The sequence below is a fragment of the Macaca nemestrina genome, chromosome 14 (genome assembly GCF_043159975.1).
Source record: "Macaca nemestrina isolate mMacNem1 chromosome 14, mMacNem.hap1, whole genome shotgun sequence".
Taxonomy (NCBI): domain Eukaryota; kingdom Metazoa; phylum Chordata; class Mammalia; order Primates; family Cercopithecidae; genus Macaca; species Macaca nemestrina.
In genome coordinates, this window is record NC_092138.1 from 84,919,348 (window position 1) to 84,945,060 (window position 25,713).

At 52.5% G+C, this 25,713-nt stretch overlaps 1 protein-coding gene across 4 annotated transcripts in view; it reads left to right on the forward strand.

Annotated features, from left to right (window-relative positions):
- The window catches only part of LOC105487076 (collagen type XXVII alpha 1 chain), a 159,037-nt gene that overhangs the window by 71,365 nt on the left and 61,959 nt on the right, over window positions 1–25,713 (forward strand). For all 4 annotated transcript variants that reach the window (XM_024794561.2, XM_011750373.3, XM_011750374.3 and 1 more), the window contains 11 exons: window positions 4,947–5,000; window positions 5,656–5,700; window positions 9,591–9,644; window positions 10,951–11,004; window positions 11,646–11,699; window positions 14,186–14,239; window positions 14,407–14,460; window positions 16,068–16,112; window positions 17,375–17,428; window positions 19,750–19,794; window positions 24,511–24,564. In XM_024794561.2, coding sequence (XP_024650329.2) covers window positions 4,947–5,000; window positions 5,656–5,700; window positions 9,591–9,644; window positions 10,951–11,004; window positions 11,646–11,699; window positions 14,186–14,239; window positions 14,407–14,460; window positions 16,068–16,112; window positions 17,375–17,428; window positions 19,750–19,794; window positions 24,511–24,564 — 567 coding nt within the window. The remainder of the gene's footprint in view (window positions 1–4,946; window positions 5,001–5,655; window positions 5,701–9,590; window positions 9,645–10,950; window positions 11,005–11,645; window positions 11,700–14,185; window positions 14,240–14,406; window positions 14,461–16,067; window positions 16,113–17,374; window positions 17,429–19,749; window positions 19,795–24,510; window positions 24,565–25,713) is intronic.

Genomic DNA, 25,713 nt, shown 5'->3' on the forward strand with positions numbered 1-25,713 from the left:
ACAGAGGAAATGTTGGCTCCTCCACGATTTAATGAGACCCAAAGAACATGTGATCTGGCCACAAACCCAGCATGTGAGGGGCAATGGATTTGTCCACCTTATTCTGTCACTAAACGATCACCTGGCTTTGTCTCCTTGTTTATAAAGCAAAGTTAGATACCCCACCACCTGGCATGCAACAAATCCTCTTGTGCCCAACGCTGTGCCAAGTTTTTAATTGTCACAACAGCCCTCTGAGGGTAGGAAGTGGGGCCACCAATTTACACTTAAGGAAACTGAGCCTCAGAGAGGGTGAAGCACCTGCCCAAGGTCACACAGCCAATCAGCTGGACCTGGCCTGTCACAGCTCACACTCTCCACTGCTGCACCACATCCCCAACTCCTCAAGACTTCTGTGCTGAACAGAGATAGCGGGTGTGTGACAGCATGGACTGGGCAGTGCCAGGGCTGTTCTCCTGTGAGAGATGGTGCTTAGTAAGACCACACAGCAACTAGAACTGGCCACAGCTCCAGCTCCCTGTCCCTAACCCACCTGGCATTGTTGGCCTTCAAAGGCAGTCCTCAGAGGGATTATAAGTGAGCATGTTTAGCTTTCTTTTTCACCATCATTAAGCCACTTTTACCAAGCACCTCCTCAGAGCGGTACCCTGTGCTGGGCACTGGAACCACAGAGGTGAGGTCCTCAGAGCAGGCACCTGCCCCTGGTCTGGAGGCAGCACAGGCGGTGGCCCTATAGGCACATGCAGAAAGGATGGCCGGTGTCAAGGGCCCTCAGCGAGAGGCATGGGGCTCTGAGGCCTGACAGCAGGGGCATGACCCGGTCTTGGGGTCAGGGAAGTGATGTTAGTGCTGGAGGCCCAAGGACAAATGGGCATGAACAATGCCAGCGGAGGGCACGGCACTCTGGGAATACGAAACAGCTTGAGCCAGGGTTGGGGAGATACGTCAGTGGCTAAGTATGTCACAGCTAAGGAGGAAGAGCAGGGCAGGAAGGCGAGATGTGTGAGCAACCGTCATGAAGGATGGGCACCGGATGTTCCCCACGTTAGCCTCCGGGCATCCACTGGCTGGCAGTCAGGGGAGCACAACTCCATTTTTCCGAGTCTCCAACTTGACCTGATGCCCTGTCTCAGGTGAGACATAGCAACAGGAAAGGCAGCCGTCAGTGGTTTTGTTTTTTTTTTTTTTTTGGTCAACAGCCAACTCAGACCTTGTGAGCGTGGACTGTGGGGTCAGACAGACAGACAGATGGATGGACAGACCTGGGTTCCGGTCCTGCCTCTGCCCCCTGCTTATCGCTCGATCTCAGGCAGGTTATGTCACCTGTCCCTAAGCCTCAGTTTTCCCATCTGTAAAATGGAGTGGGACTGACAGTGGTGCTGACCTCCTGGGGTTACTGTGAGCAGCTGGTGAGCGTCCAAGCCACCAGCATCGTCCCTGGCATGGCAAAGGTGCCCAGAGTGACATTTAGCTATTGTTAAGGAGGGTTCAAAGTGGGTAGCGTGCATCCGGCACACAGTGGGCGTTCTTTAAATGGTGACAGACAGGGCTGATTGTGTTGTTGGTGGGAGTCAGTGAGAAGGGCACAGTGTGGCGTGCGGTGTCTGGGAGCTTAGAGAAAAGTGGAAACAGGATCCAAATTAAGAGCCTTACTCATTATTCTTTCTCATGGGGACATGACATTCTGAGTGGCTCTGGCCAAGCTGGTCTGGAGGGCGTCTGGTACACAGGAGACGGCTGCTCTGCAAGCTGCCCTCGGGGGATGCTGGCCTGGAGTTTTCTTTGTTCCTCCCGGAAATGCTTTTGTAGCCCAATGTGGGGGTCCCACCAACACAGGGGGACCTGCCATATGCAAGCTGGCACCTTCTCCGGGTGTGGCCTGCAGGCAGGGGTCTCTCTGCCAGATTCCTTCTCCCCTAGGGTTGGATGCCCACGCGAGGTCCCTGCCCCCACCACACACAGACCCCTTCGGAGAGGCCTGCTGAGGCAGCGAGCGGGACCTGGGGAATGGGGTGTTGTGCTGTGACTCCCGAGGACCCACACAGGTGACCATCCGGCCTGTACTGAATTGAGTCCCACACAACAAGCCACTTCAGGCCTGGAGGGAGGAAGAAAGAGCCTGTGTTCCCGAGCTGCTGGCGGCCCCTCTGCTGCCACCCTGCCTGGCCCCCAGCAGAGCAGGACTCCTCCAGCAGAGCCCGCTCTGTTTATTCGTGCATCAGGGGGAGCTCTGGGCTGGCCACCCTGGCTGCCTTCGTCCAGGAAAGGAGAGAGGCAGCAGCCAGAGGGACCTGTGGACATGCGGCTCTCTGCAGAGAGACCTGGCCTCCCTTCCAATCCGGCTTCTCTCCCTCCTCTCCAGAGACCACCTCAGAATAGCCTAGAAGCTCTGGAGACAGGCTGCCTAGTGTGAATCCCAGAGGTGCCCCGGCTCTGTGATTTCGCTGGAGCCCTAACTTCTCAGAGCCTCAGTTTCCTCATCTATGAAATGGGGACAGTAGTAGACTGATCTTGAAGGGCTGTGGCGAGGAATTACTGGGTTAAGGCAGGTCAAGTGCTTAGCACAGTGCTGGCAACTGGCATTTGCTTATTATTAACACCCGTTAAACTGAGCCCTCACTTTCTCAGTGAGATTATTTGATGGGACCTGAAAGCAGAATTTCTTTATTTTTCTTTTCTTTTCTTTTTTTTTAAAGATAGGGTATCTTTCTGTTGCCCAGGCTGGAGTTCAGTGATGCTATCATAGCTCTCTGTAATCTTGAACTCCTGGGCTCAAGAGATCTACCTGCTTCAGCCTCCTAAGTAGCTGGTACCACAGGCATGCATCACCATGCCCAGCTAATTTTTAAATATTTTCTGTAGAGATTGAGTCTCCCTATGTTGCCCAGGCTGGTCTTGAACTCCTGGCCTCAAGTAAACCTCCTACCTAGGCCTCCCAAAGTGCTGGGATTATAGGCGTGAACCATGACGCCACGCTGGGCCTGAAAGCAGAATTTCTTAGCAAAGACTCAGCTGGGAGGTTTTGTTTAATCCAATCAAATGAGAATCCTAAAGTCCAGAAAGGGGAAGCGTTTGCCCAAGATCACACAGGCCAGGAAGCGCCAAGGCCAGACTCCTGTTGCTCTGGGGTTGGGAGAGTGAGAATCGGCATCATCTCAGGTAGGCTGAGCTGCCGTCTGCAAACTCCACACAGTCTGTCTGTCTGTCTGTCTCTCTCCTCGGGGGCATTCCATCGCATAGTCCCCTTGGCCCTTCCTGCAGGAGCCAGGCAGGAATGTGGTTTTTCATTCTCTGCCTGGCCTCCCTCCGAGACGTCTCCAGGCAGCTCAGACAAGAACTCCAGTTCCCATTCTTGAGCCTGGCGACCTGGGGCAGCCTTTGTTCCTCCAGTGCTTCAGAGCTGTGCCCCCACCTCAGAGCACTTGCCAGCACTCCATAGAGCCTGATCAGGTAGTGGGAAACAGAGGCCCAGAGAGGTCAGCCACGTTGCAACCACACAGCAGCCAGACGCTCATATCAGTCACGGAGGATGGACAAGGGAGAGAAGAGGGTATTTTCAGGGTCTGCCTTTCTCTGAGTGCGGACTTAATGTTATGGTTGTGGCTGAGAGAGTGATGGAGTGGGCAGAAGTGAGATTTGAGGGGAAAAGCATAGGCTGGTTAAGAGAAAAGTCAGCCGCTTCTTCACTCTGTACCAGGATTCCTGGACCTTGGCACTACTGACGTTTGGGCTGGATGGTTATTTGTGGCAGGGGGCTGTTCTCTGCACTGCAGGATGCTGAGCTGCATCCCTGGCTTCTGCCTACCAGATACCAATAGCACCTCTTAAGTTGTGACAACCAAGAATGACTCCAGACATTGCCAAGTATTTACATGTTAAATCAGTTACTCCTGGAAACAAGGCTGGCAGGTAGACAGTACTGTATGTCCTCACTTGTCACATGAGGAAACTGAGGCGTGGAGACATCAAGTTCCCCCGGTTCACACAATGAGTGAGTCCCAGAGGAGAGCGGGACCCAGTGGTCTGCTGTCCACTGGGTGGACAGAGAATGAAAAATCACATTCCTGCCTGGCTCCTGCTGGAAGGGCCACGGGGCCTGTGCAGTGGAATGCCTCTGGGGAGACAGACAGAGGGACGGTGTGGAGTTTGCAGGAGTTTGCAAACGGCAGCTCAGCCTGGTTGAGTGCTTTCCAGAGCCTTCCTTGCAGAGGAAGGAAGGCAGGCTGTGGAAAGGCCAGGAGGGGCATCGTGGGGACAGCACTCAGCCAGGCTGAGCTGTCACCTGCAAACTCCACAGTCGTGAAGGGAACTTGGCTTTTCAGGTCTGGGAACTCCATTTTACTCACCTTAGACCGGCTGATCTGATCTGAAGCTGGGTCTCCAACCTGTGGTCCAGGATCCACCAGCTGATTGTAGTGTCCCACAGGGTCCATCGCCAACTCTGGGGATTTCTGGAATCAACAGCCTCACTCCTTACTTGCTGCCCTCCTCAGAGATAGCCAAGCCTCTGGGAAGCAGGAGGTGCCTCCCCTCATGTAGCCGGAGGAGTCAGAACTCCCATTGATGCCTTCTTTAACTCTTACAGCAGCTCCGGGGGGACAGATAGAGAGAGCCTGAGGATCCAAAATAGTCAAATGAAAAGCCCTTTGTCCCTGATCCGGGGTAAAGAATCAGATAGAGGAGAAAAATATTGAATATGGAAAGGAATGGGGATAGGGAAGGGGCAGCCATCTAGAAATGAGCTTGGGCAAGGATCTTTATGAAGTTTATTCCAGCACTTTAGTGGAGGTCTCCAGATGAAGAACATTCCAGATTCTGAGATCAATCCTACAGAGTCGTGTCTTCAGAAGCCCAGCCCCACGGACCTTGGGGATTGTTGTCACCACCCAGGCCAGCCTCCTGTGGGTCACTGCTTACAGCACCCTCTTCTCTTTCTTCCCCCACAGGGTGACTTGGGAGTGTTGGGTCCGATTGGCTACCCAGGACCCAAGGGCATGAAGGTAAGCAAGGGACATCCCCCAATTCAGGCCTCATCCCAAGTGGGCACCCCCGACCCATTTCATCCCAGAAGGAAGCATGACCTTAGATGATACTAGGGGAAGGGAGGATGGCAGGATGCTCAGAGTGCTGCTAGGAGGAAGCTGGGCAGGTCAGGAGCTGTCAGCTCTGGCCCCAGAGCCAGGCATCAGCTGTATGTCATTTAGGCCAGGCACCCTCCTCGAGCTGACATGGTTCCAGGCTTCAGAGCACTGGAAGTCCAGTAGGGGATATCACCAGGGCCACAGAAACTACCATGCAAACCAGTGAACTCAGCCCATCCCTGAGTGGGAAGGGCGTGCAGCAGGAAGGCAGGCCAAGACTGCTAGACCACATCCCAGGGACGACCCAATTTAACCAACATGCCCTTCCCTCTCCATCAGTGCCTTCTTCCTCTGGATTTGTCTGCAGTGCTGTGGTTCACTGCCTCTTCTCATAGCTCCTTCAGTCCACACCCTTGCCCTGTGACATGGGAGTCATTTGCCCCCTTTTACAGATGTGAACACTGAGGTTGGGGGATCGAGCAGGGGTCTGGCAGCAAGTCACGTTTAAGCCAGGGCTCCTAACTCTTGTGGCCTAGAGTTCCATCACAGCTGGCCTTGGGTCTTTGTCTTGCAGGGACTGATGGGCAGCGTGGGGGAGCCCGGACTGAAAGGTGATAAGGTGATCTGAATACTCCCTTATTGCACTGTGGTTTCTCTGCATGCCAACCCCCTCTCCGCCCGGAGGCTGCTGCTGATCTCTCGCCAGGTCCACTCCCCTGCACTCTTCTTGCCTCTCCTCTTGCCTCCCCTAAATCTGTGCTCCCCAGCTTCTTCCTAGTCACTCTGGGTGGGGCTCAGGCAGATAGTTCTGGGAACCCGAAAACCTCAGCAGATAGTGCATAAGGATCTTTATGAAGTTTATTCCAGCACTTTAGTGGAGGTCTCCAGATGAAGAACATTCCAGATTCTGAGATCAATCCTACAGAGTCGTGTCTTCAGAAGCAAGCAGGGCAGGTATGTCAAGACAGGGCTCTGAATCCAGAGAGTAGAGCTGAGGCCAGCATCTGTGCTTTGAAGGCAAAGCCACAGAGCAAGGAGTGTGGCAGTGAGGGCACAGGAGGAAACAAATCTACATAGACCACCTTGGCGTGAAATTGGGAACCCAACCCCAGAGAGCGTGCCGACTGGAAATGCGACTCTGAGCCCCTGACCCGCTTCTCCTGCTGCCATGGGGATGGCTACCCTTGCCATGTGTCCTCTGTACAGCCCTGCTGCTGAGCTCTTCCTATCTCACCCTGTGCCAAACCAGAGTTGGAAGTGGGAAGACAGGCCCTGGGGGCCCAGAGTGAAGCAGCATCTGAATACCAGAGACACAGGGCCCAGCACTTGTGCCCTGCTCTGTGGCTGTCTTCCTGCCTAGCCTCTTCAGACCCTTGGCAAACCAGGACCCCCAAAGGGGGTGCAGGAGGGGTTCAGGGCAACATTCCAAGTATCCGTGAGACATCCGAAGGACTGACTGCTGCTCAGTCCCTCCTGTGGTCAGTTGACACCGCACCTGTCTCTAGGTACCTCTGCTTTCCCCTACACCTGAGTCATAAGGTCAGGTGCCATGCTGGATACCATCTGAGTGCACCACATGGACCCACCCATTAATCCTCCTACCCACTGTGAAATAAGAAGCTTGCTTGGGCCGGGCACGGTGGCTCACGTCTGTTATCCCGGCACTTTGGGAGGCCGAGGCGGGCAGATCACAAGGTCAGGAGTTTGAGACCAGTCTGGCCAACATGGTGAAACCCCGTCTCCACTAAAAATACAAAAATTAGCCGGGCATGATGGTGGGCGCCTGTAATCCCAGTTACTTGGGAGGCTGAGGCAGGAGAATAGCTTGATTCTATAATCCCAGTTACTTGGGAGGCAGAGGTTGCAGTGAGCCAAGATCGCGCCACTGCACTCCAGCCTGGGTGACAGAGCAAGACTCCATCTCAAAAAAAGAAGCTTCCCTGAGGCCACACAGCTGGTAAGTAGAGAGTTACCTGGCTCCAGAGACCTCAACTGTTAAGCAGAACTAAGGTCAGAAGGTCAGAGCTAGTGAGACTCTGGGAAGTTCATATTTCACAGTGCCTATATCTCACAGCTGGAGAAACCAAGACCCAGAGAGAGAAAGAGATTTGCAGGCCCCTGGACTTTTAGAACATTAGAATTGCTGGGTGAAAATGGACATATCCAGATTGTATTATGCAAACCTATCCCTGGGTAGCCAGCTGGGTGCAATGCCAACCCCAGTCCTTTCTCTACCTGTTTCTACCTCTTCCATCTCCTTCTGCCATGCCCAAGCCTCTAGCCACAACCCACCTCTGCCCGCCCCTTGCCCTGCTGTCTGCTACACCCCTCTGCCAGAGCCCTCCCTCTTTGAAGGGGCTTTCTGATGGAGACGGGGGGTTCCCCACACCTACCAGTTTATCCCAAGGTTTGAGACATCAGCGCTCTGGAAATGTTGAAGTCATGAACGAGAGAGAAAGGAAGCCGGGGAAAATGAGAGTGTAGGCAGTGAGCTTTTTATAGGCCCCTTTGCGGAGCTGGTCTCGGCTCAGTGTTGCTTCAGGAACATGGAAATAAATGTGTTACATGGAACTCGGCTGGCTTGCTGATGGGAGTTGCCTGGGACATTTAGAGAGGTGAAAACTCTGGAAAAAAAAGGAGGAGGAAATTATTTTCATGCCCATAGTTTTTAAGAAAATCAAATGTCTTTAGGGGAAAAAAGAGAGCGGGGGGAGAAAGAAACCCCTTTTCATTTGGTGGAGAGGAGCCTTAAGGCTGTGTTCCGATCAGCCACGCACACATCCGTGTCCCCTGGCCCTACCCTGGGATGACAGAGCCATCCCTTCATGTTCCAAGGTTGCTCCTGCCTCAAATCCCAGATTTTCCATGACCCATCCTGGACTCAGTCCCACTTACAACCGCTTGGCTCCCTCTCTCAGCCTGGAGGAGCACTCTGGAAGCAAAGCTCCTGCTCCGAGCCCAGCTCCCTTCAAATTCATTGTTCTGATTTCCTAGGTGCCTTTTAAACTTTCCTTGTTTTTCTATTTTCACTCTTTTTTTTTCACCCCTTCACTCCTCTCTTGGACATTTAAAAAAAAAAAAAGAAAAAAAAAAAAAAAAGTCCTGTGGTTCCCCAAACACCAGGATGTTGTACAGGATTTTCCAAATTGGAAAAAACAAAGTAAGTTCAAAAAAAAATTTTTTTTTTTTTTTTTTTTTTTTTAAATTCTGATTTTTGTTCTATTAAGGAAGTTCTTTTGTTAGGTCATGGCCTTAGCCATGTGTGGGTTTTCTAAGGTTCTCCATTTTCCCGGATTTTTCTCCCCATTCTTTCTCCTGCTCCCAGGGTTGTAAATGTATTTTGAATCCTGGGGCCGACAGCGTGTCAGTAATGTCCAACGTGGAGGGCTGGATAGGGTGAGGTGAGGGCCGTGTGAGGTGGTTCCCGCCCTAAGGGGAAGCAGCTCCCAATCTGGACTGCCCATTCAGAACATGGCTAAAAACAGGGAGGGAGGAGAAGAGGCCTCCAGCAGCCAGAATCAGTGTCACTAAGCCTGTGCAGTACCTCGTGTTAGAAGACAAACACCCAGACTTAAGTCAAGACCAATTTACTCGCTGTTTACACATAGTCTTAACAAGCCAGGAAATCTGATTTCCCATGCTATAGCTGATTAAAATAGTTAATTAGAAGTAGATCGGCCGGGCACAGTGGCTCACGCCTGTAATCCCAGCATTTTGGGAGGCTGAGGCGGGCGGATCATCTGAGTCCAGGAGTTCAAGACCAGCTTGGGCAACATGGTGAAACCCCATCTTTACTAAAAATAAATAAATAAAATAAAATAAAAATTAGCTGGGCGTGGTGGCACGCGCCTGTAGTCCCAGCTACTGGGGAGGCTGAGGTGGGAGAATCACCTGAGTCCAGGAGGTCGAAGCTGCAGAGAGCCAAGATCGCACCACTGCTCTCCAAACTGGTCAACCAGAGTGAGACTCCATCTCAAAAAAAAAAAAAAAAAAAAAAAAAAAAAAGACCAAAGCTGCTTGCTAGCACAGAAACCCCCACAGGAGGAGGAAGTGACAGCTCAGTCTGATGGTGAAAAATATCAAACAGCAGACGCAAACACTCCGAACCCACACTGGTGTGAGGCCCTTGCACACGCTGCCCTCACCCCTGTGTGACAATACCAGTTGATGATGAAGAGGCTGAAGGATCAAACACTTCATTTGCTCTGCGTCAGTTCCCCAGGCAAGGCCAGTTGACACTGGGCAGTGGGCAGCTTAGCTTCTGTTAGTGGCGTTTCCAGCCATCCCAGCAGCCCCAGGCAAGTCTGCACATCGGCCAGCTCACCTCCCCCCGCCACCGCCTGCTTTCCTCGCCAGGGGCCCGTCCTTTCCTTTCACAAGGCTGCTGCTGGCTGGATCCGACTTGGGAAACAGCCTCGGCACAGCTGTACCTCGCCAGGGGGTCTGTGGGGGAGGCTTCCAGAGCCCATGTGGTCTCCATTGTAACCTTCTTTGCTGGTGTGTACTTAGGGTGAACAAGGGGTTCCAGGTGTGTCGGGAGATCCCGGATTCCAAGGAGACAAGGTAATTGCATCAGATTTTCCCCTCCCCCTGCCCCTGCCCCTGCCTTGCTGTTCCCTGGTCCTGGCTTCCTTCCTAGGGCCCATCATGAGCCAGGACCCACCTGTGAGACGGCTGCCTTTGAAATAATCCAGTCTTCTCCATCCTTGATCCACTTGTCATCTCTTCCTTCGACTTTACAGTGACCTTTTAACTTATTTCTGGGCCCCAGCCTCTTGCTTTCTCTCTTTCTTTCTTACTGCTACCCAATTGTTCTTCTGAGGGCAAAGCTGTGCTCTCCACTCACACACCATCCATGGCTCTCTATTGCTCTCAGAATGGCACCCTGGCTCCCTAACCAGACATCAGGACCCCAGTGAGTGCATCTCTCTGATACACTCCTGCTGTCCCCCTTACAGCCGTGCACTCCAGCCCCACCGAACCGCCTGCTGTACACCTCTGTACACACACACAGACTGCTACCCGCCTGGGACCCCTCCACCCAGCCTCTCCACGCCACCCTGCTCAGAGGCCATCTCCCCAGCTGCTCAGAAAGTGGCCATTTCCCTCTCTAAGTGCCCTGAGAGGCATGTCCTCCCCTCGCTGGTGGTGCCATCCTTCTCCTCTGATTTTGGGTGACTTGTGCTGAGTCCCCGCCGGACAGTGAGTTCCCTGAGAACAAGGCTGCAGACTGCCCTGATGGAGCTGGGCTCAGGGTCCTGCCCTTGATCATGAATATTTAGGATAAGGTAACTGGCCTTACAAAATGACATACTGACTACGGGATCAAACTGAGGTGGCCTTGACTTCCAGAGCACAGCTGTGGGCCTGCTGAGACTTGCTCCCCTTTGCCTGTGTCTGGCATCATGTGGCCACATCTGGAACTCTCCCGGCCAGTCAATGAGGCCCAGATGTTGGCCAGCTCTCCCTCTTCCTCTCCCTCCCTCCTCACTGGCCTGTCCTGACCCAGCCTTGGTATCTCCGGGTTGTGAACCACAGCAGGCCTGGCTCTTCCGCTACTGGACCCAGTCTCCACAGTTCCCCAGGCGTCAGAGGCACTGCGGAGCCTGCATGCAGCCTCAGGGTCCCTGATTCTTCCTGGTGAGGACAGGGGCTGCTGTTTCTCATTAGCATTTCCTGGGGCCCAGCCTATAGGGGTGTCAGGCAGGTGTGATCCAAGTCGAGCCCGCAGCAGGGAAAGGAAGGAAGGAGCTCATCCTCCTCCAAGGCGGGCATTCTCTGGGCCTGGGACCAGCAGGAGGACTGGGCGGCTGTTCACCTGGCCATTTCTCTTCCTCACTAACCCCAGCCTGCTCTGGATCTCTTCCAGGGGAGCCAGGGGTTGCCAGGGTTCCCCGGCGCACGGGGGAAGCCAGGGCCTCTGGTAAGTACCTGCTCCTCCAGCACCCCCAAATCTCACACTCTGACTGATCATGGAACGTGGCCGGGGACACCTTCACCTCGAAGACCTAATTTCCTCCTGCAGCAGAGCTCCTGGGGGCAAGCAGGGCAGGGCAGGGCAGGGCAGGGCAGGGCAGGAATGGGATCTGCTCATTTCACAGATGAGGACGCTGTGAGAGGCTCAGTAACTCAGCCAGCTTCAGAGGCAGGCCTCATTCGCCGACAAAACCCTGATGAGGATCTGGGGTTCCTGATGTCTTGTAAACGGTAGTGATGTTATCAATAACAGCAATGGCTGTCATTTATTGAGTGTCGCTGTGTGTCTTTCTGAACTTTGTTTCTTTGAAGGCTGCCAACTACCCCAGGAGTTAGGGAATTAATATTGTTCCCTTTTTGCAGATGGGCAAACTAAGATTCCGAAGGTTGAAGTGACTTGCCCAGGGTCCCATGGTTAGTAAGTGCAGGAGGTGGAGTTTGAATGGTAGCTCCTTCTAGTTGTCCAGGCAGATTTTATGCACATGCTCCTGAACTTTCCAACTACCCACAGCCAGGGGGGTAACGCGGGGGGTTCATGCAAGGTGGGGCCCTCACCCCTGCCTCCCTGCAACCTTTTCTCTTCCACAGGGCAAAGTTGGAGACAAAGGATCCATTGGGTTTCCCGGGCCCCCTGGACCCGAGGTATGTGATGCCCCATTTCTCTGTCTGGCTGCAGCTGGGACTCGGTCTCGTCCCTGGGAAACTGAGGCCCAGAGACGGGGAAAGACTTGCTTTAGGTCATGCAGGATATGAGAGATGAGGCTGAGAGGAGAAATTCCTAGATCAGCAATCATTTATTTTCCCTTTCTGCTCTTCTGCTCTTACCCAGGGGCTCTCAAAAGTCAACAGGGACAAAAAGCTGGCCTCAGAGTCCTCTGCCAACTTTGTGGCCACCGCAGCTTTGTGATTCATGGAAGCCCTCTGTGCGCCACTGTCTGGGCCCCTCACAGGAGCTTCCCACATTCTCCACTTAGAGTTCCCTCTCCAAGCCCTGGAACTTTCTTAACCACCCACAGCCACTCTGGAACGATTCAGGGCTCAGAGCTTCCCGGTATGGGGAGCAAGAGGTAAATGAGAATTCGGACTTTTGAATGAAGAATGAGAAATAAGGATAGATTTAGCAATTCATATAATAACTCTAGTTGAGTAAGGAGAGACCCTGAGGGTTTCCGATATGTGTGATCATTGGCACAGGTAGGCTACACCTGAATGATCAACTCGGAATTCACACGTAATGGAGCAAAGCAAGCTGGCCAGGTTCTCTTTACCCCCACTCTCTTTAGCATGCGTCTCGTGTCTAGAAAGCTGGGCTGAGCAGGAGCCAGGGCTGTTGTCCCTCTCAGGATCATCGGCACCTAGGCCAACCCCAGTTGGAGCCCCCCCACCCACAAATCACTGGCCTCCAGGTCTTGCTCACCCATGAGGTCTCTGCATCCAAGACAAAAGTGTGGCTCTGTGGATAGGCCAGACCCTTCCAAGGATCACTTCTGCTATCACTCGGATGGATGAGGAAATGTTTCCTAAAAGCTACAAGTTCTGACTTTCCACTGTGTTGACTTTGGCCACCACACAGTCCTATCTTTAGACAAATGGACTTGGCCTCTTTTCCATGGCCCCAATTCCCTCCTCTGGTCACTGGAAAAAGGCTTTTCTGAGAGTCCGGCTTTCCCAGCATTCTGGCCCATGAGGGTGGAAGGCATGCTCCCTCACATTTATTAGGCACCTCCTGGTGCCAGGAGGCTGTGTAGTGTCCTCGAGATGAGAACTTTCTGAATCACCACAGAGGCACATGAGGGAGATATTACTACAACCAGTTTACAGTTGAAGAAACTGAGTCACAGAGCAGGAGAGTGGCTTCCTCAGGGTCGCTCTGCTATGTAAGAGCAAATAAGGTCTGCTTTGGCCCTCTCCTGGGTCCCTGGACAATTTAGCCATTAGCCTCTCCCATCTTTGTGTTCTGTTTTGATTGGCCAACTCCGTAGCCGGGAGATAGCTCTGCTCAGCTGAAGGTGGAAGCTGATAAGCGCGTCAGCACCCTGCCTGCTTCTTTCCCAGAGACCATGGGAGGGAGCTCCAGCTCTCCAGCACCCGGGCAAATCATCTCTCACTCATCAATGGGTCAGATGCGAGTGAGCATCAGGATTTGCTCAGCATCCTGACTACCAAGGCCTCACTTAGAGATGGGCCCACCCCAGGCAGAGTTCTTTTCCCAGGGTACAGGACCCAAAATCATTTTGGATGCAGTTTTTACTGAGCACTTGCAACTTTGCTGGTTCCATTTAAACTTAAGAACAGCCCTGTAAGGGAGGTGTTACAGGCACCATTTTACAGATAAGGAAGCTGAGGCCCAGAGAGGCTAAGGAACTTGCTCAGGGTCGCACAGGAGGAGGGCAGGGCTCTGGGAACCGCGTAACAGGTCTCCAAATTGTGCAAAGACCACTGTGGGGAGAGGGAGTCCCTGTGCTCTGTGGGACCCTAAGGAGGAGCACGAGGATATTGCAGGGAAGGGAGGTGATTCCGCTCTGTGCGGGAAGAACCTTCTATTGTACAGTCATCCTAGGAGAATAGCCCTCATCGGGAAGCAGGGAGCCCCCATGGGTAGAGTGGGGCAGAGTCTAACACATGTGGCCAAGATGTAGGAAGGACTTCAGCTTACAAAGACTGGAACTGATGTTAATCAAATCAGCGCTTTTCAATGCTTTCAAAGTCACAGCAAACCCAGAAAATCATCCTCTCTGCAGGATTACTGCAGTCAAAAGACAAGACTTCTCAGGGCAAGGCATGGCTGCCTCTGGGGAACAATGTCCCCAGACACCCATAATTCTGACCCGGTAGCAGCACCGGATTTGAGAAATAATGACCTTGAGTGTGACCTTCTGTGTCACAACCTTAATGCTTTCCTGCACCATTCGGTGTATTGTCTCAGCAACTCTCTGAGGTGTCAGGGCTGGAACCACGCACCCTGTTTTAGAACTGAGGACTGTAGGATCAAGGTGGTTAACTGACCTGCCTGGGGTCCCATCCCAGCAGGAGAAGATGGAAACCCAGTCAGTCCCCCTGCAAGATGCATACCTGTAGCACTCCCTTCATAGCCTCCGTGGGTGACCCTGCTCTCTGCTTCCCCTCAGGGATTCCCAGGAGACATCGGCCCCCCTGGCGACAACGGCCCAGAAGGCATGAAGGTAAGTACCTGCCCAGGGCAGCTCCAGTTGGAGGAGCAGACAGCTCTGCAGAAACCACAGGCCTCAAGGGCTGGCTGTCTGCCTTGGAAGCAGGGGGTGCCTTGCCAGCCTGTGATGGAGATGGAGGTGCCGCCTCTGATTCTCCCTTTTTGTTCCCTTCTCCCCAGGGTAAGCCTGGAGCCCGAGGCCTGCCGGGACCCCGTGGGCAGCTGGGGCCCGAGGTGAGACTGTCTGGCCCCGCTCCACTGCCCATCCTGGCCTGATTGCAGCCCCCAGCCTGCCCTGTCCTGGGTACTGAAGGCCTTAGCTGGGGCTGGAGCCCCCTCAGCCAGGACACCACCCAGGGCTTCCCCAGACTCAGGACCTTCTCTGCCCTGCTGTCACCTGGCAGGGTGGCTTCCCCACACCCTCCCTCCACTGCACCCTCATCACCCTGGAGTTTTCTTTCCCAGAACTACTGCCAATGCCATGCTCACAGTAGCAGTTTATGAGGACATTAATGGGGGAGTAGGAATTATCAGCCCCATTTTACAGATGAAGCCACTGAGGCCCAGAGAGGAAAAGAGACTCAGTCGGGTCTTATGGTTAGTAGCAGGCAGGGCCACAATGGGAACCCGGGTCTGCTTGAACCCAAAGCCCATGACATACGTCCTGTGCTGTCAACTGTGCTTCCTGGGAGTGGCCTGGGGGCACCTCCAGAATGTTACATTGACTTGCACAGTTAGTGAGTGGCAGAGCATCGATCTGCTTATTTATGTGCACTTGATGAAGTGGGTTGGGAAGGGTCTCTATGGGGCTGTTGGAGCACCAGGTGGACACTAAATGGGTGGGCCCCTGATTTTGCCCTGTGCATGAGGCCATCCTTAGCCTTCCTGTGCCCCACTTACCTTAGCTCAGGCGCCAGGCCCCCGTGACACACAGCCCTGGGCTGAGGGTGCGGGAAGCCCAGATTTACCGCAACCGCAGGCGGGCATCCAGCTGACATGGATCCCTTCTTGGGCTGGCTCTGGGTCTGGCGGGGTCCCAGCGCTGGCTCTGGGAGCCACCACGTGGAGTTGCTTTCCTGGAAGCTGGGGGAAAGGAGCTGGGGAGTGGCTCTGGGGGGAGCCCCTTGGTCAGGCCTGGCATACCAGAAGGAGCCAATTCGGAGGCTCCCTGAGCCTGTGGGGATTGGGGGGGACCAGGAGAGTCTCATGGGCCAGAAGCGGGAAAGCAGGGGAGAGGAGGGAACGGCACCAGCCACGTGCTTCTGTATATACTCACATTACCACTCAAGATGTATGCCTGCTACTTGTTCACGTCTTCATTCATTCATTCATTCATTCACCAAACACCCCCTAGACACTGCACCATCCCGAGTGATGCTTGGGGGTGGCTGCAAGAAAGAATAAGGCATCATTGCTGAGCTCCAGGAGCTCAGCTGAAGCCACTTACTATACTTAAGGATGATCTTCTCCACTCTGGGAAACTGAAACACAGCGAGGCTGAAGTCTGCCACTGAGCAAATGGCAAAACTCAGAGCCTATGTCTTTGAACTGCAGTTTGAGGCTCTGTTCCTCACAGCACACAATGGGGTTTAACTGTGATGCCCAGGACTTCCATGGAGTCGCCATTCACTGGAAGTCACTGTGTAGCCTGGCCTTTAGGCCATGGCCAGAGGAGCCTCTGCCCTGAGTGGGGACAGGCAGGTGGGCCAGGGATACTGTTTCTCTTTGTCCAGGAGGGCTCTCCTCCGTCCATCCTTTTCCCTCCATACAGGACAAGATCTCTGCAAGTCCAACTGGATTAACTTTCTCCTTTTTTCCTCTCTCGTGTCTCCCAATTCTAGGGAGATGAGGGACCCATGGGGCCACCAGGGGCCCCTGGCTTGGAGGTGAGTATCGCTGGCCTGGGGTAGGTGGCATTCATGGGAGCTGAGCCAGCTGTGCACAGGCAGGGCAACGTGGTCAGTGCTCCAGAGGGAAGTCATCAGTGAGGGCCTTGTACCAGCCAGAGAGAGAACTAAGACAGACCCAAAGGAGAGGGACAAGAGCCAGGAAACTGACTGTCACCGCCCACCCCCTATATGCCAGGTGCTTCACGTCAGTATTTATTCTCCTTGATTCTCCCATGACACAGGATTGCTTTCCTTGGTTTCATTAGAGAAGAGGCAAACGAGAGTGAAGGCTTTAGCTCAACATCTCACAGCCAGGCAGTGGGGACGCCCTGCCTGGGCCCTTAGCCCTTGCACTCTTCCAAGCTGCCTTTCCGAAGTCACTTGTCCCACACCCCCTTTGATCCCAGCCATTGCATAAACCAGCAGTTCATGAAGTTTCTGGTATCCAGAGATTTTTACACTCTTAAAAATGATGGAGGACCCAAAGACCTTTGTTTGTGTGGGTTGCATCTACTGAGATTAGTAATTAAAACCAAGAGACTTTAAATGTATTTATTCATTCATTGAAGATTAATCATAAGCTCATTTCCTGTTAATAAAAATAATATGTTTAGGAGAATTCACTCTATTTTCCATAGCAAAATAATTGAGTGGAAAGAGTGGCGTTGTGTTACCATTTTTGCAGATCTCTTTAATGTCTGGCTTCATAGAAGTCAGCTGGCTTCTCAGCTCTGCTTCTGCATTCAGCCCACTGACAATATCGCACACCATGCAGCCTCGGGATGATGCCACTTACTTTCACGAGAGTGACAGTGACAAAGGCGAATGACATCTTAGTGTTATTATGAAAATCATTTTGACCTCGTGAACCTTCTGAAAGGGTCTCAGGGACCCCTGGAGTCCTCAGGCCACACTTTGAGGACCACTTGCATAAACCATTCCCTTCCCTGTGCCCCCTATCATCTGCCAAGTTCCTTCCTTTCCCTCACTCCCTGAAGGCAGGTGTCATCATCCTCATTTACAACAGGAAGACCAGCCCAGGGATGGGGGAGGCTTCCCGGAGTTCACGCAGCTGGAAACCCTGCCTACATTCCAGGACGGCTGGCCACCTGGTGGACTCAGGGTTCTATGCCCCTGGCCACCAGGGTATGTGGGTCTACAGCCACATACAGGACCCTATGCCAGGTCCTTGGGGCTCCTGGACCCCAGCAATGTTGCCCCTGCCCAGCTTCTCCCACTTACCTCTCTCTCTGTTGCAGGGTCAGCCTGGCAGGAAGGGCTTTCCTGGGAGGCCCGGCCTGGATGGCGTGAAGGTAAGGGGACCTGGAGATCCTTTGGGACAAGAGGAAAGAGGGGGTCCTACATATTCAGGCCCCAATTCAAACCCCAAATCCCATGACCAGTTGTGAAAAGGGAGAAAAAAATTGGTCCCCATTTAGAACAAAGTATTGGTAAAAGATGAAAAAAATGGACATAACCTAAGTGTCCAACTGTGGGGGATTGTTCAAGTAGTGGGATATAGTGCAGCCACCCTAGATGGTGTTTTGGGCTATTTTACAAGATGGGAAGATGTCTGAATGTGGGGTGGGGGTGGTGGAGGAAACAGGTTATAAAAGGAAATACTCAAGTGTGAGCCTGTAGCAGGGGCTGGGTTGCACCATTTCTTTTTATTTTCTTTTCTCTTTTTTTTTTTTTTTTTTTTTTTTTGAGACGGAGTTGCTCTGTTGCAGGCTGAAGTGCAGTGGTGCGATCTCGGCTCACTGCAACCTCCACCTCCCAGGTTCAACCGGTCCTCCTGCCTCAGCCTCCTGAGTAGCTGGGGCTACAGGCGTGCGCCACCACACCCAGCTGATTTTTTGTGTTTTTAGTAGAGACAGAGTTTCACCATGCTGGCCGGGTGCGGTGGCTCACACCTGTAATCCCAGCACTTCGGGAGGCTGAGGCAGGCAGATCATGAGGTCAAGAAATTGAGACCATCCTGGCCAACATGGCACCCTGTTTCTTTACGCATAGAGCAGAGGCTAGAAAGTGGACAGGGATTATCTCTGGGTGGTGGGACAATAGGAGATTTTCATTTTCTTCTGTGGACCTCTATATTTTCCCTATTCTGCATAGTAAATAGATAGTACATATATTAATAGGGTTTTTAAAAAATATTATCAAAAAAGACCTGGCCCAAGGTGGGACAGTAATGATCCTCAGCCCATGGGCAGCCTCACTTAATAGTTTTCCAAGGACTCTCCTTGAGTTGGAGTTTCCTAGCCATTCTGGGCAAAAGATTATCGGGTCAAGATTACAGATGGGCAAACCCACAGGAGGTTAGGATAGAGCCGGGGGAGCCCAGGTCATCCACAGCTACTTCCCTTCTGGGGAAATGGCCCACGCATCTGTCCTGGCCCCTCCAGTTTTCATGAGGTCCGGGGAGGAGCTGAAGGGGGAGGAGGCTCCACCCAGGCTCGCAGTAAGCCACATCCCTGTATGCGCCAAACTCCTGGCTAGTCCCGAGCTCATGTCCTGCCGTCTGAGGTTTCGGCCTCTCTCCCTCAGATACCAGTTGGGTTTCTGTGGTGGGAGTGGTGACATCGCTTGTGTGGATTTATCCCATAGGTCTGCTGTGGGGAGACCGGGGCGCTGTGGCCGCCTGAGGAGCAGGAGCCACCTCAGCATGGGACAAAACAGACAGACAAGGTCGAGATAGGCCACCCAATGTGAAAGTGGGACAGAGCCTTGAAGACAAATGAGTCTGATTTCCCTTCTTTATACCTGGGGCAGCTGAGCCCAGAGCAGAGATGGGACTCACCCCAGCCACCTGTGAGCTGGTAGCAGAGCTCTGGTGTGCTGAGGTCTAGGACCCTGGTGCCCTGACGTCCCATGTCCCTGCTCTTCCTGCGATAGGACAGCCTGATGCAGTGGGAATATGCATTTCTTTTTTTTTTTTTTTTTTTGATAGTCTCTCTCTTGTCACCTAGGCTGGAGTACAGTGGTGCAATCTCGGCTCACTGCAACCTCCACCTCCTGGGTTCAAGCAATTCTTCTGCCTCAGCCTCCCAAGTAGCTGGGATTACAGGCATGCAGCACCACACCCAGCTAATTTTTGTATTTTTGGTAGAGACGGGGTTTCTCCATGTTGGCCAGGCTGTTCTCAAACTCCTGACCTCAGGTGATCTGCCCACCTCGGGCTCCCAAAGTGCTGGGATTACAGGCATGAGCCACCGCATCTGGCTTGGAATGTGCATTTCAACCGGGCAGACCAAGGTTTCGGTTGTAGCCCTACTTCTGGCTCACTGTGTGACCTCAGGCAGGTCACTTCACCTCTCTGGGCCTCATTTTCCACCTCCACAAAATGCAGTGGGCTTCTGAAGGACCTAGATGAGACATATACATCTGGGTGCTGAGTAAGCCAAGGCCCCCTCAGAGGGAGTGGGTGACTAGAGTCATGTCTGCTTGAGGTTCTGTCCAAGTACCCCTTTGACTCTGCCCCATTTGTTGGGGGTCTCCAAGACCACACACTGGAGATAAGATCCCTGGTTCATCCCCACCAATGGCAACTAAGGCCAGCAGGCCTGGGACTTCCCCAGGAGGTCTAGACTTTCATCTCCCATCCTAATCCATCCTCCTCTTTGTCTCTTTGCAGGGGGAACCGGGAGATCCTGGTCGGCCAGGGCCTGTGGGAGAGCAGGTTAGTTAGCAACCGTCTCTGAATGAGTGGCTCCATTTTCTTGGGCCCTTATTCTGTGCCAAGCCCTTTGCCCAGCACCCTCCAGGCACCACCTCGTGTAATTCTCAGAACAACTCCCGAGGAAGGTTCAGTCCTCTACCCCTTTGATGGATGTGGACGGTGACCCTCAGAGCAGGGAAGCCTCTAAATGAGAAAGGCGTAGATCAGAGTCATGACAGCTTTTTCCCACAGCCTGACTCTACACACAGGTTTTTGGTGCATTTGCCCAAAGAGGTTATGTGACTGCTCCCCCAGGACGTTAAAACTGGAGGAGCCCTTGGCAGTCGTTGCTCGTGTTCCCATCAGCTTATAGATCAGGAAGCCAAAGGCCAGAGAAGTGTTACCACTTGCCAAAGGCCGTTGGTCTAGGCATCCCTAAATTATATAGAAGATGAAATCCAAACCAGTGGCTCTGGCTGGTTGGTCAAGGTCTGAAGAAGAGAAGAGGTTGCAGCTAGTCATTAAAATGGAGGTTTGAGGATCACGACCTTCAATTAAAGTCCAGAGAAACAGCTCTGAGTGATGGGCGGACGGACAGCTTCAGTCCTTCCTGCCCAGCCCTGGGGCCTCCTGAAAGCTTAACCTCAGGGCTCAGAGGTGGAGAGGTGTTCATCTCCTCCACTCCTTTAAATATGGAGCTCATTTCTGGAAGGGGCTTCCTCAAGCTGGAACGACTGATGCTCGGGATGGCCATAGAGGGATTTGGCCGCACTGCGAAACCCTGTCAGTGGCGTGAGAGTCACACACGATGGGCTTCCTCACCAGGCCTGCAACATCTGTTGGGGGAAGAAAGGAATTAAAGCAGGGGGAGGCCTGGATTTTTGAACTCTTTCCAGCGACATTCGAGCGCATTCTGTGGGAAGCCCAGGAGTTTGGAAAGGCTGCCGTGGCCTGGATATATTTCCTGATTGGAAAAAAAAAAAAAAAAAAGGGCAATTTGATCAGCAAATTCAATTTCATAGTTATGCTAATGGTAGGGCCCTCGGGAAATAGATATGCAGGGTCTTGAAAGTCAGAACACAAACATCCTTGGAAATCACTGTATCTAAGAGTCCTAACCAATTTTTGTGCCTTGGATTTCTCTGCCAGGCTGGAAAAGCCCAAGGATCCCCTTCTCAGAATAGAGTTTGTAAATGCCTAAAATTAAAAACAAAGGAAACTGATTATATAGAAATGCAATTATGAAAATATGTTAACATTTAATATAGTCATATATATGCTTCTTTGGCAATGCATTAAATAATGAGTTCTAGCAGCAAGTGTAACAGCGGCCTCAATTTTAAAGTAATGCCAAGCCTTAGTGATGTATTTTGAGATCTCTGCAGCAATGATGGTAATGTGACATGTCACTTTCTGGGACAGTCCCAGGTCCTTGTAATACTACTGTGGTTTGTTGCCTACACTCATATTTGAGGCACATGTAAATTTCGATTAGAGGTTCATGAAAATAAGAGTTTTAATTTTTTTCCATTCAAGTTGATATACCCTCTGAATTCTGTTCATAGAGTCTGACAGAGACCCCAGGTTTAGAACCCCCAGATTCGATTCCATGTTGGCAATCTGGGATTTATGGAGGAGAAGCAGGTTTGACCAAGATCACCAAGTGGGATAGTGGCAGAACCAGGCCCAGGAGGGGTGGGAACCTCGCCTGGAGCAGCCCAGGCTCATTTGGTCAGCAGAGCGCCCAGCTTGCTGCCCAGGCAGCTTGGACAGTAGCAGGAAGGAGGCAGAGCTGGAACCCTGTGGCTGCTGTAAGGCACATGGAGGTACCATGCCAGCCATTCCCTTGGCCCCCACCCCATGTGGTCACAGTGAAAGGGCAGGCATTTTCTGTTCACTGCAGAATCAGAGGATCCCTGGGAAAGTTCTGAAGCTCACACCACGGGACCTCCTTGTAATCATAGTATTGAGTTGGTGCAAAAGTAATCCCAGTTTTTGCCATTAGCAAAAGTAATCCCAGTTTTTACCATTATAATGGCAAAAACTGGGATTACTTTTGCAACGACCCAATAACAGTGACATTCATTAGTCACCTGTTAGGTACCAGACTGTGTGCCAAATGCTATCTACGCAATCGTCTATGGCAGTCAGTATTACTATCCTCATTTTGCAAATGAGGAAACTGAGGCTCTGGGAAGTTAAGTAACTTGTCCAAGATCTCACAGACAGTAACATCACTGTCAGAGGCAAGACTGACACTGAGGTCTGCTGGGTTCCCAATGCCTGCCTCGAGGGCTGAAAACTCGCTGACTTCCTGAGCCCTGGCATGTCTCTAACAGAGCACAGACTGCTTGCCAGGCCCTGGTTGAGGTGCTGGGGACGGGGCATGGGTCTTGCCTTCAAGACGCCCCGTCCAGGGGCAGCCACGCATGTAAACACATCACACTGAGCTGTCTAGTGCAGCTCAGCATCCATAGCCCTTTCATTCTCAGTTGTATCCCCAAGGCCTAGCATATGAGAGGAGAAAGAAAACCTCCCATAGCAGACAATGGCCCTTTATCTGTAGGCAATGTGAGGACCAGGCTAGCCTCCTCCCCAAAACTGGGGACCCGGATCCCGCCTGTGCAGTGCCCGCTGTGGGCAACAATGCTGCCTCCTCCTGTGCCCGCCTTGCCAACCTGAGAGGAGCCAGCCATGCCCGCAGCTTTCAGAGCTGCTTCTCCGTTGACCTGCCTGGACTTCGGGGCCTGGCCTCTCTGGACCGGCCTCAAGAACAGGCCTGCCAGGATGTTCTGGGACGGTACCCCAAGGGGGGTCTCAGGGGTGCGGGTTGGGCGATGGGGCACTTGCTCTATGGCTCTTATTCATTAGGATCCTGTTTGGCTTCTTGTTTGAGGTTTATGACCTGCTTGCCTTCCAGGACCCAACATCTCATAAATTTAAAGTAGCTATGAAATTTCTGTTTCTTTGGGCCAATCAGGCAGGGGCCTTTTAACAGAGCAGTTTTTATTCCCTTCATTCGGCATCCTCTAAATGTCTGACTGCTCCCTTGTGGGAAGCTCAGGCCTCTGTCTTACCCCTGTGCCCTTGTAAAATAAATTAAGAGGGGATGGGAAAGAGCGAACATGTATGAAGTACCTCTACGCATCGTGCGCCATCTCCCGTATTCAGAACAGCGCCAGGAGTTAGGGAGGTACCTTTATTGTCCCCCATTCTGCAGATGAGGCTCTGAGAGACTGATTTGCCCAGAACCCACACACCTGAAGACTGAATGACAGTGACATAAAGTGCCTGGTACAGGGCTTGGCACACAGGAAGTGCTCAATATGTTCAAGCTGTTATAATATTGCTATCACTTGGAAAATGTTCTAATTAATTTTTAAAAGTTAAGTTATTGCAAAAATCAAATATTTGATTATTTTCTGTGACATGTTAGCTGTGACCTCATACCTAGTACCTCATCCCTCTTACCTTATACTTCAGAAAGGTCTCTGAGCCCAGGGAACTAGAGGCAGGCCCAGGACCCACCATGTGTAGTGCCAGGGTGGTGCTGGGATGTACAGGAGATCTGGGCCCTGTTCACAGCCACATGCTTTGGAGGCCTTGGGCTGGAGGGGAAGGTGCATGGTCTTTGGAGCCACACAACCAGAGCTGCCGTCCCAGGCTGCAGCAGCAAGACACGTGTGGCCCTTGCTGAAGTGACCACTTTAAAACTGTCTTTAGATAAGAAAGTGTGGATCTCAGAGGTAACGCTCTCACTGTAGTTGACTGACAGCTGGACCGGCTTTATTGCCTGAGTATACAACCTCTGGCCTATTCCTGGCCCAAGGTCTCATTCTACTCTGGCCAGGGTTTGGGGGATAGGGAGCGGATTTTGTGGAAGAAATCCACTCATCCCTCCGTCTTTCCTAATTCACTCTTGGCTGCAAATCTGGGTTCTTCCAAAGCCACTTCTGCACTCCTGAACCACACAAGGCCCTCCCCACTCAGTTGCATTTTCCTTAGCAGGGAAGAAAGTAGGGCCTGAATAAGAAATTGGCGGGCCTTCCTCGGTGACCCCTCCTGGCTGTCCACCCTCGCTGCATGTGTGCGTGTTTGCCTGCTCAGGGAGATGGCAAGGGCTGGGGCCACCTAGAAAGACCCCCTGGAACCCAGAGGCAAGTTGTCACCCAGCGGAGTTCAGCAGAGCAGCGGGAGCCACAGCGTGTGTCTGTGTGTGCACCCTTTCAGAAACAGGCAAGAAGGCCTTTCAGAAGACAGTAAAGAGGCCTCCGCCTCCCTGATTCCAATCAGTTCTCTTGGCGGAGGCTGTTACGGTATTTCTATCCCAGCCAGAGGGTTTGTTTCACTCTTTGAAACAGCCCCAGAGCCCCGAAAGATGGGCACAGATGGCCTCTTCCCAGCTCAGCTTAAGGGCCACCCCCCGCCCCAACCCCAGCTCTCCAAACGTGGCAGCCTCCCAGCCTGTTTCTGGCGCGGGAAGAATGTGTGGCGCTCCCAGGGATGTTGGCAGCGGCCCCACGGCTTGGCTTCAAAATCAGAACCATCTGGTGGAGTGAGGGAAGTCAGAATGGTGCCCAGAGAGAGGCAGCGCTCTCCCCGGCACAGCCGCATGCTGGCTGGGTGACCAGGCACGGGCGGGAGACTGCTGGGAGATGAGCTTCAAGGGAAGGAGCAGGCAGGCTTGGGTCCCCAGATTCACGTTGTTTCTCTTGCTTTCGTTAATGTGTCTCATAGGGATTTATGGGATTCATTGGTCTGGTCGGGGAGCCAGGAATCGTGGGAGAAAAGGTAAGTGGTATTGAGGGGATAAGATAAACAATTAGAGCTTGTGTTTTGAAATTTTAAAAAGGTGAAGAGGCCCTTTGACCTGGGGATTTCAGACTTCCCTCCCCTAGCCTCTCTCCTGACCTGGCATTCTGAGCCTGCCAAGAGCCATTGTTCCCTTTCTTGGCATCCCTTGGGGTTCCATCCGTGCCCTCCTGTCATCAGCCTCAAGCACAGTTAGACTTTTGTGTGACAACCAGCGAATACGTGTGACCTGAGCTCCTCACGGCTGCCCACTGGCCCTGCACGGGGTGGACGAGAGCAGGGAGGAAAAGATTCATTTTTACAAAGAGGAAGGATGAAGTTGCCTTGCTAAGCCTCTGTTTTAGATGAGATAACAGAAGCTCAAATAGGGGAGGTGACTTACTCAAGGTCACCCAGATAATAAGTGGCAGTGCTCAGATTTGAACCAGGTTCATTGCCAAAGGTTAGTTACGCTTTGCTCACTAAGACACTCTGCCTCCTGTTGGCTCCCAGCTCCCAACAAGGGCCTTGGAGGCACTTGCCTTCCTTTGTATGGGTTGATCCGATCCCCAGAGCAGGCCCTCTGGGAGAACCAATATTATTCCCATTGAATAGATGGAGGAACTGAGGTCCAGAGGGAGGAAGTATCCCCCCAAGTCTGGCCCCGCCTAATTCTCCAGGCTCCTCTTGTGCCTCACTGTATCACTCTATGTGGCCCAGACCCTCAGGCCTCTGCCTTTCTCCCCCTCCTCCTCCCTCGCTTCCCCCTCCTCCTCCTTCCCCTTCTGCTCCTCCTCCTTTTAAATTCAACTTTTTGTCTTGAAATTTTAAATTTAACTTTTTCTTTTGAAATAATGACAGATTCACAAGAAGTTGCAAAAAATAGTACCCTTCACCCTGTTTTTTCCAGTGGTAGCATCTTACATAATGATAGCGCAACATCAAAGCCAACTCTGGCCTTCTGCTGTTGCTCAAATGTCCCATGTCCCTTCTCACCTACAAATCATTGCCTGTGCCATTCCCTTGGCCAAAGGCACTCTTCCCATCCCCATCTGCCTCCACCCTTTTTGCTCAGATGCTCTTCATTATCCTTCAGCTCTTGGGTCAAGAGCGACTTCCCGAGGGAAGCTTTCCCTGACCAGCTCTGCC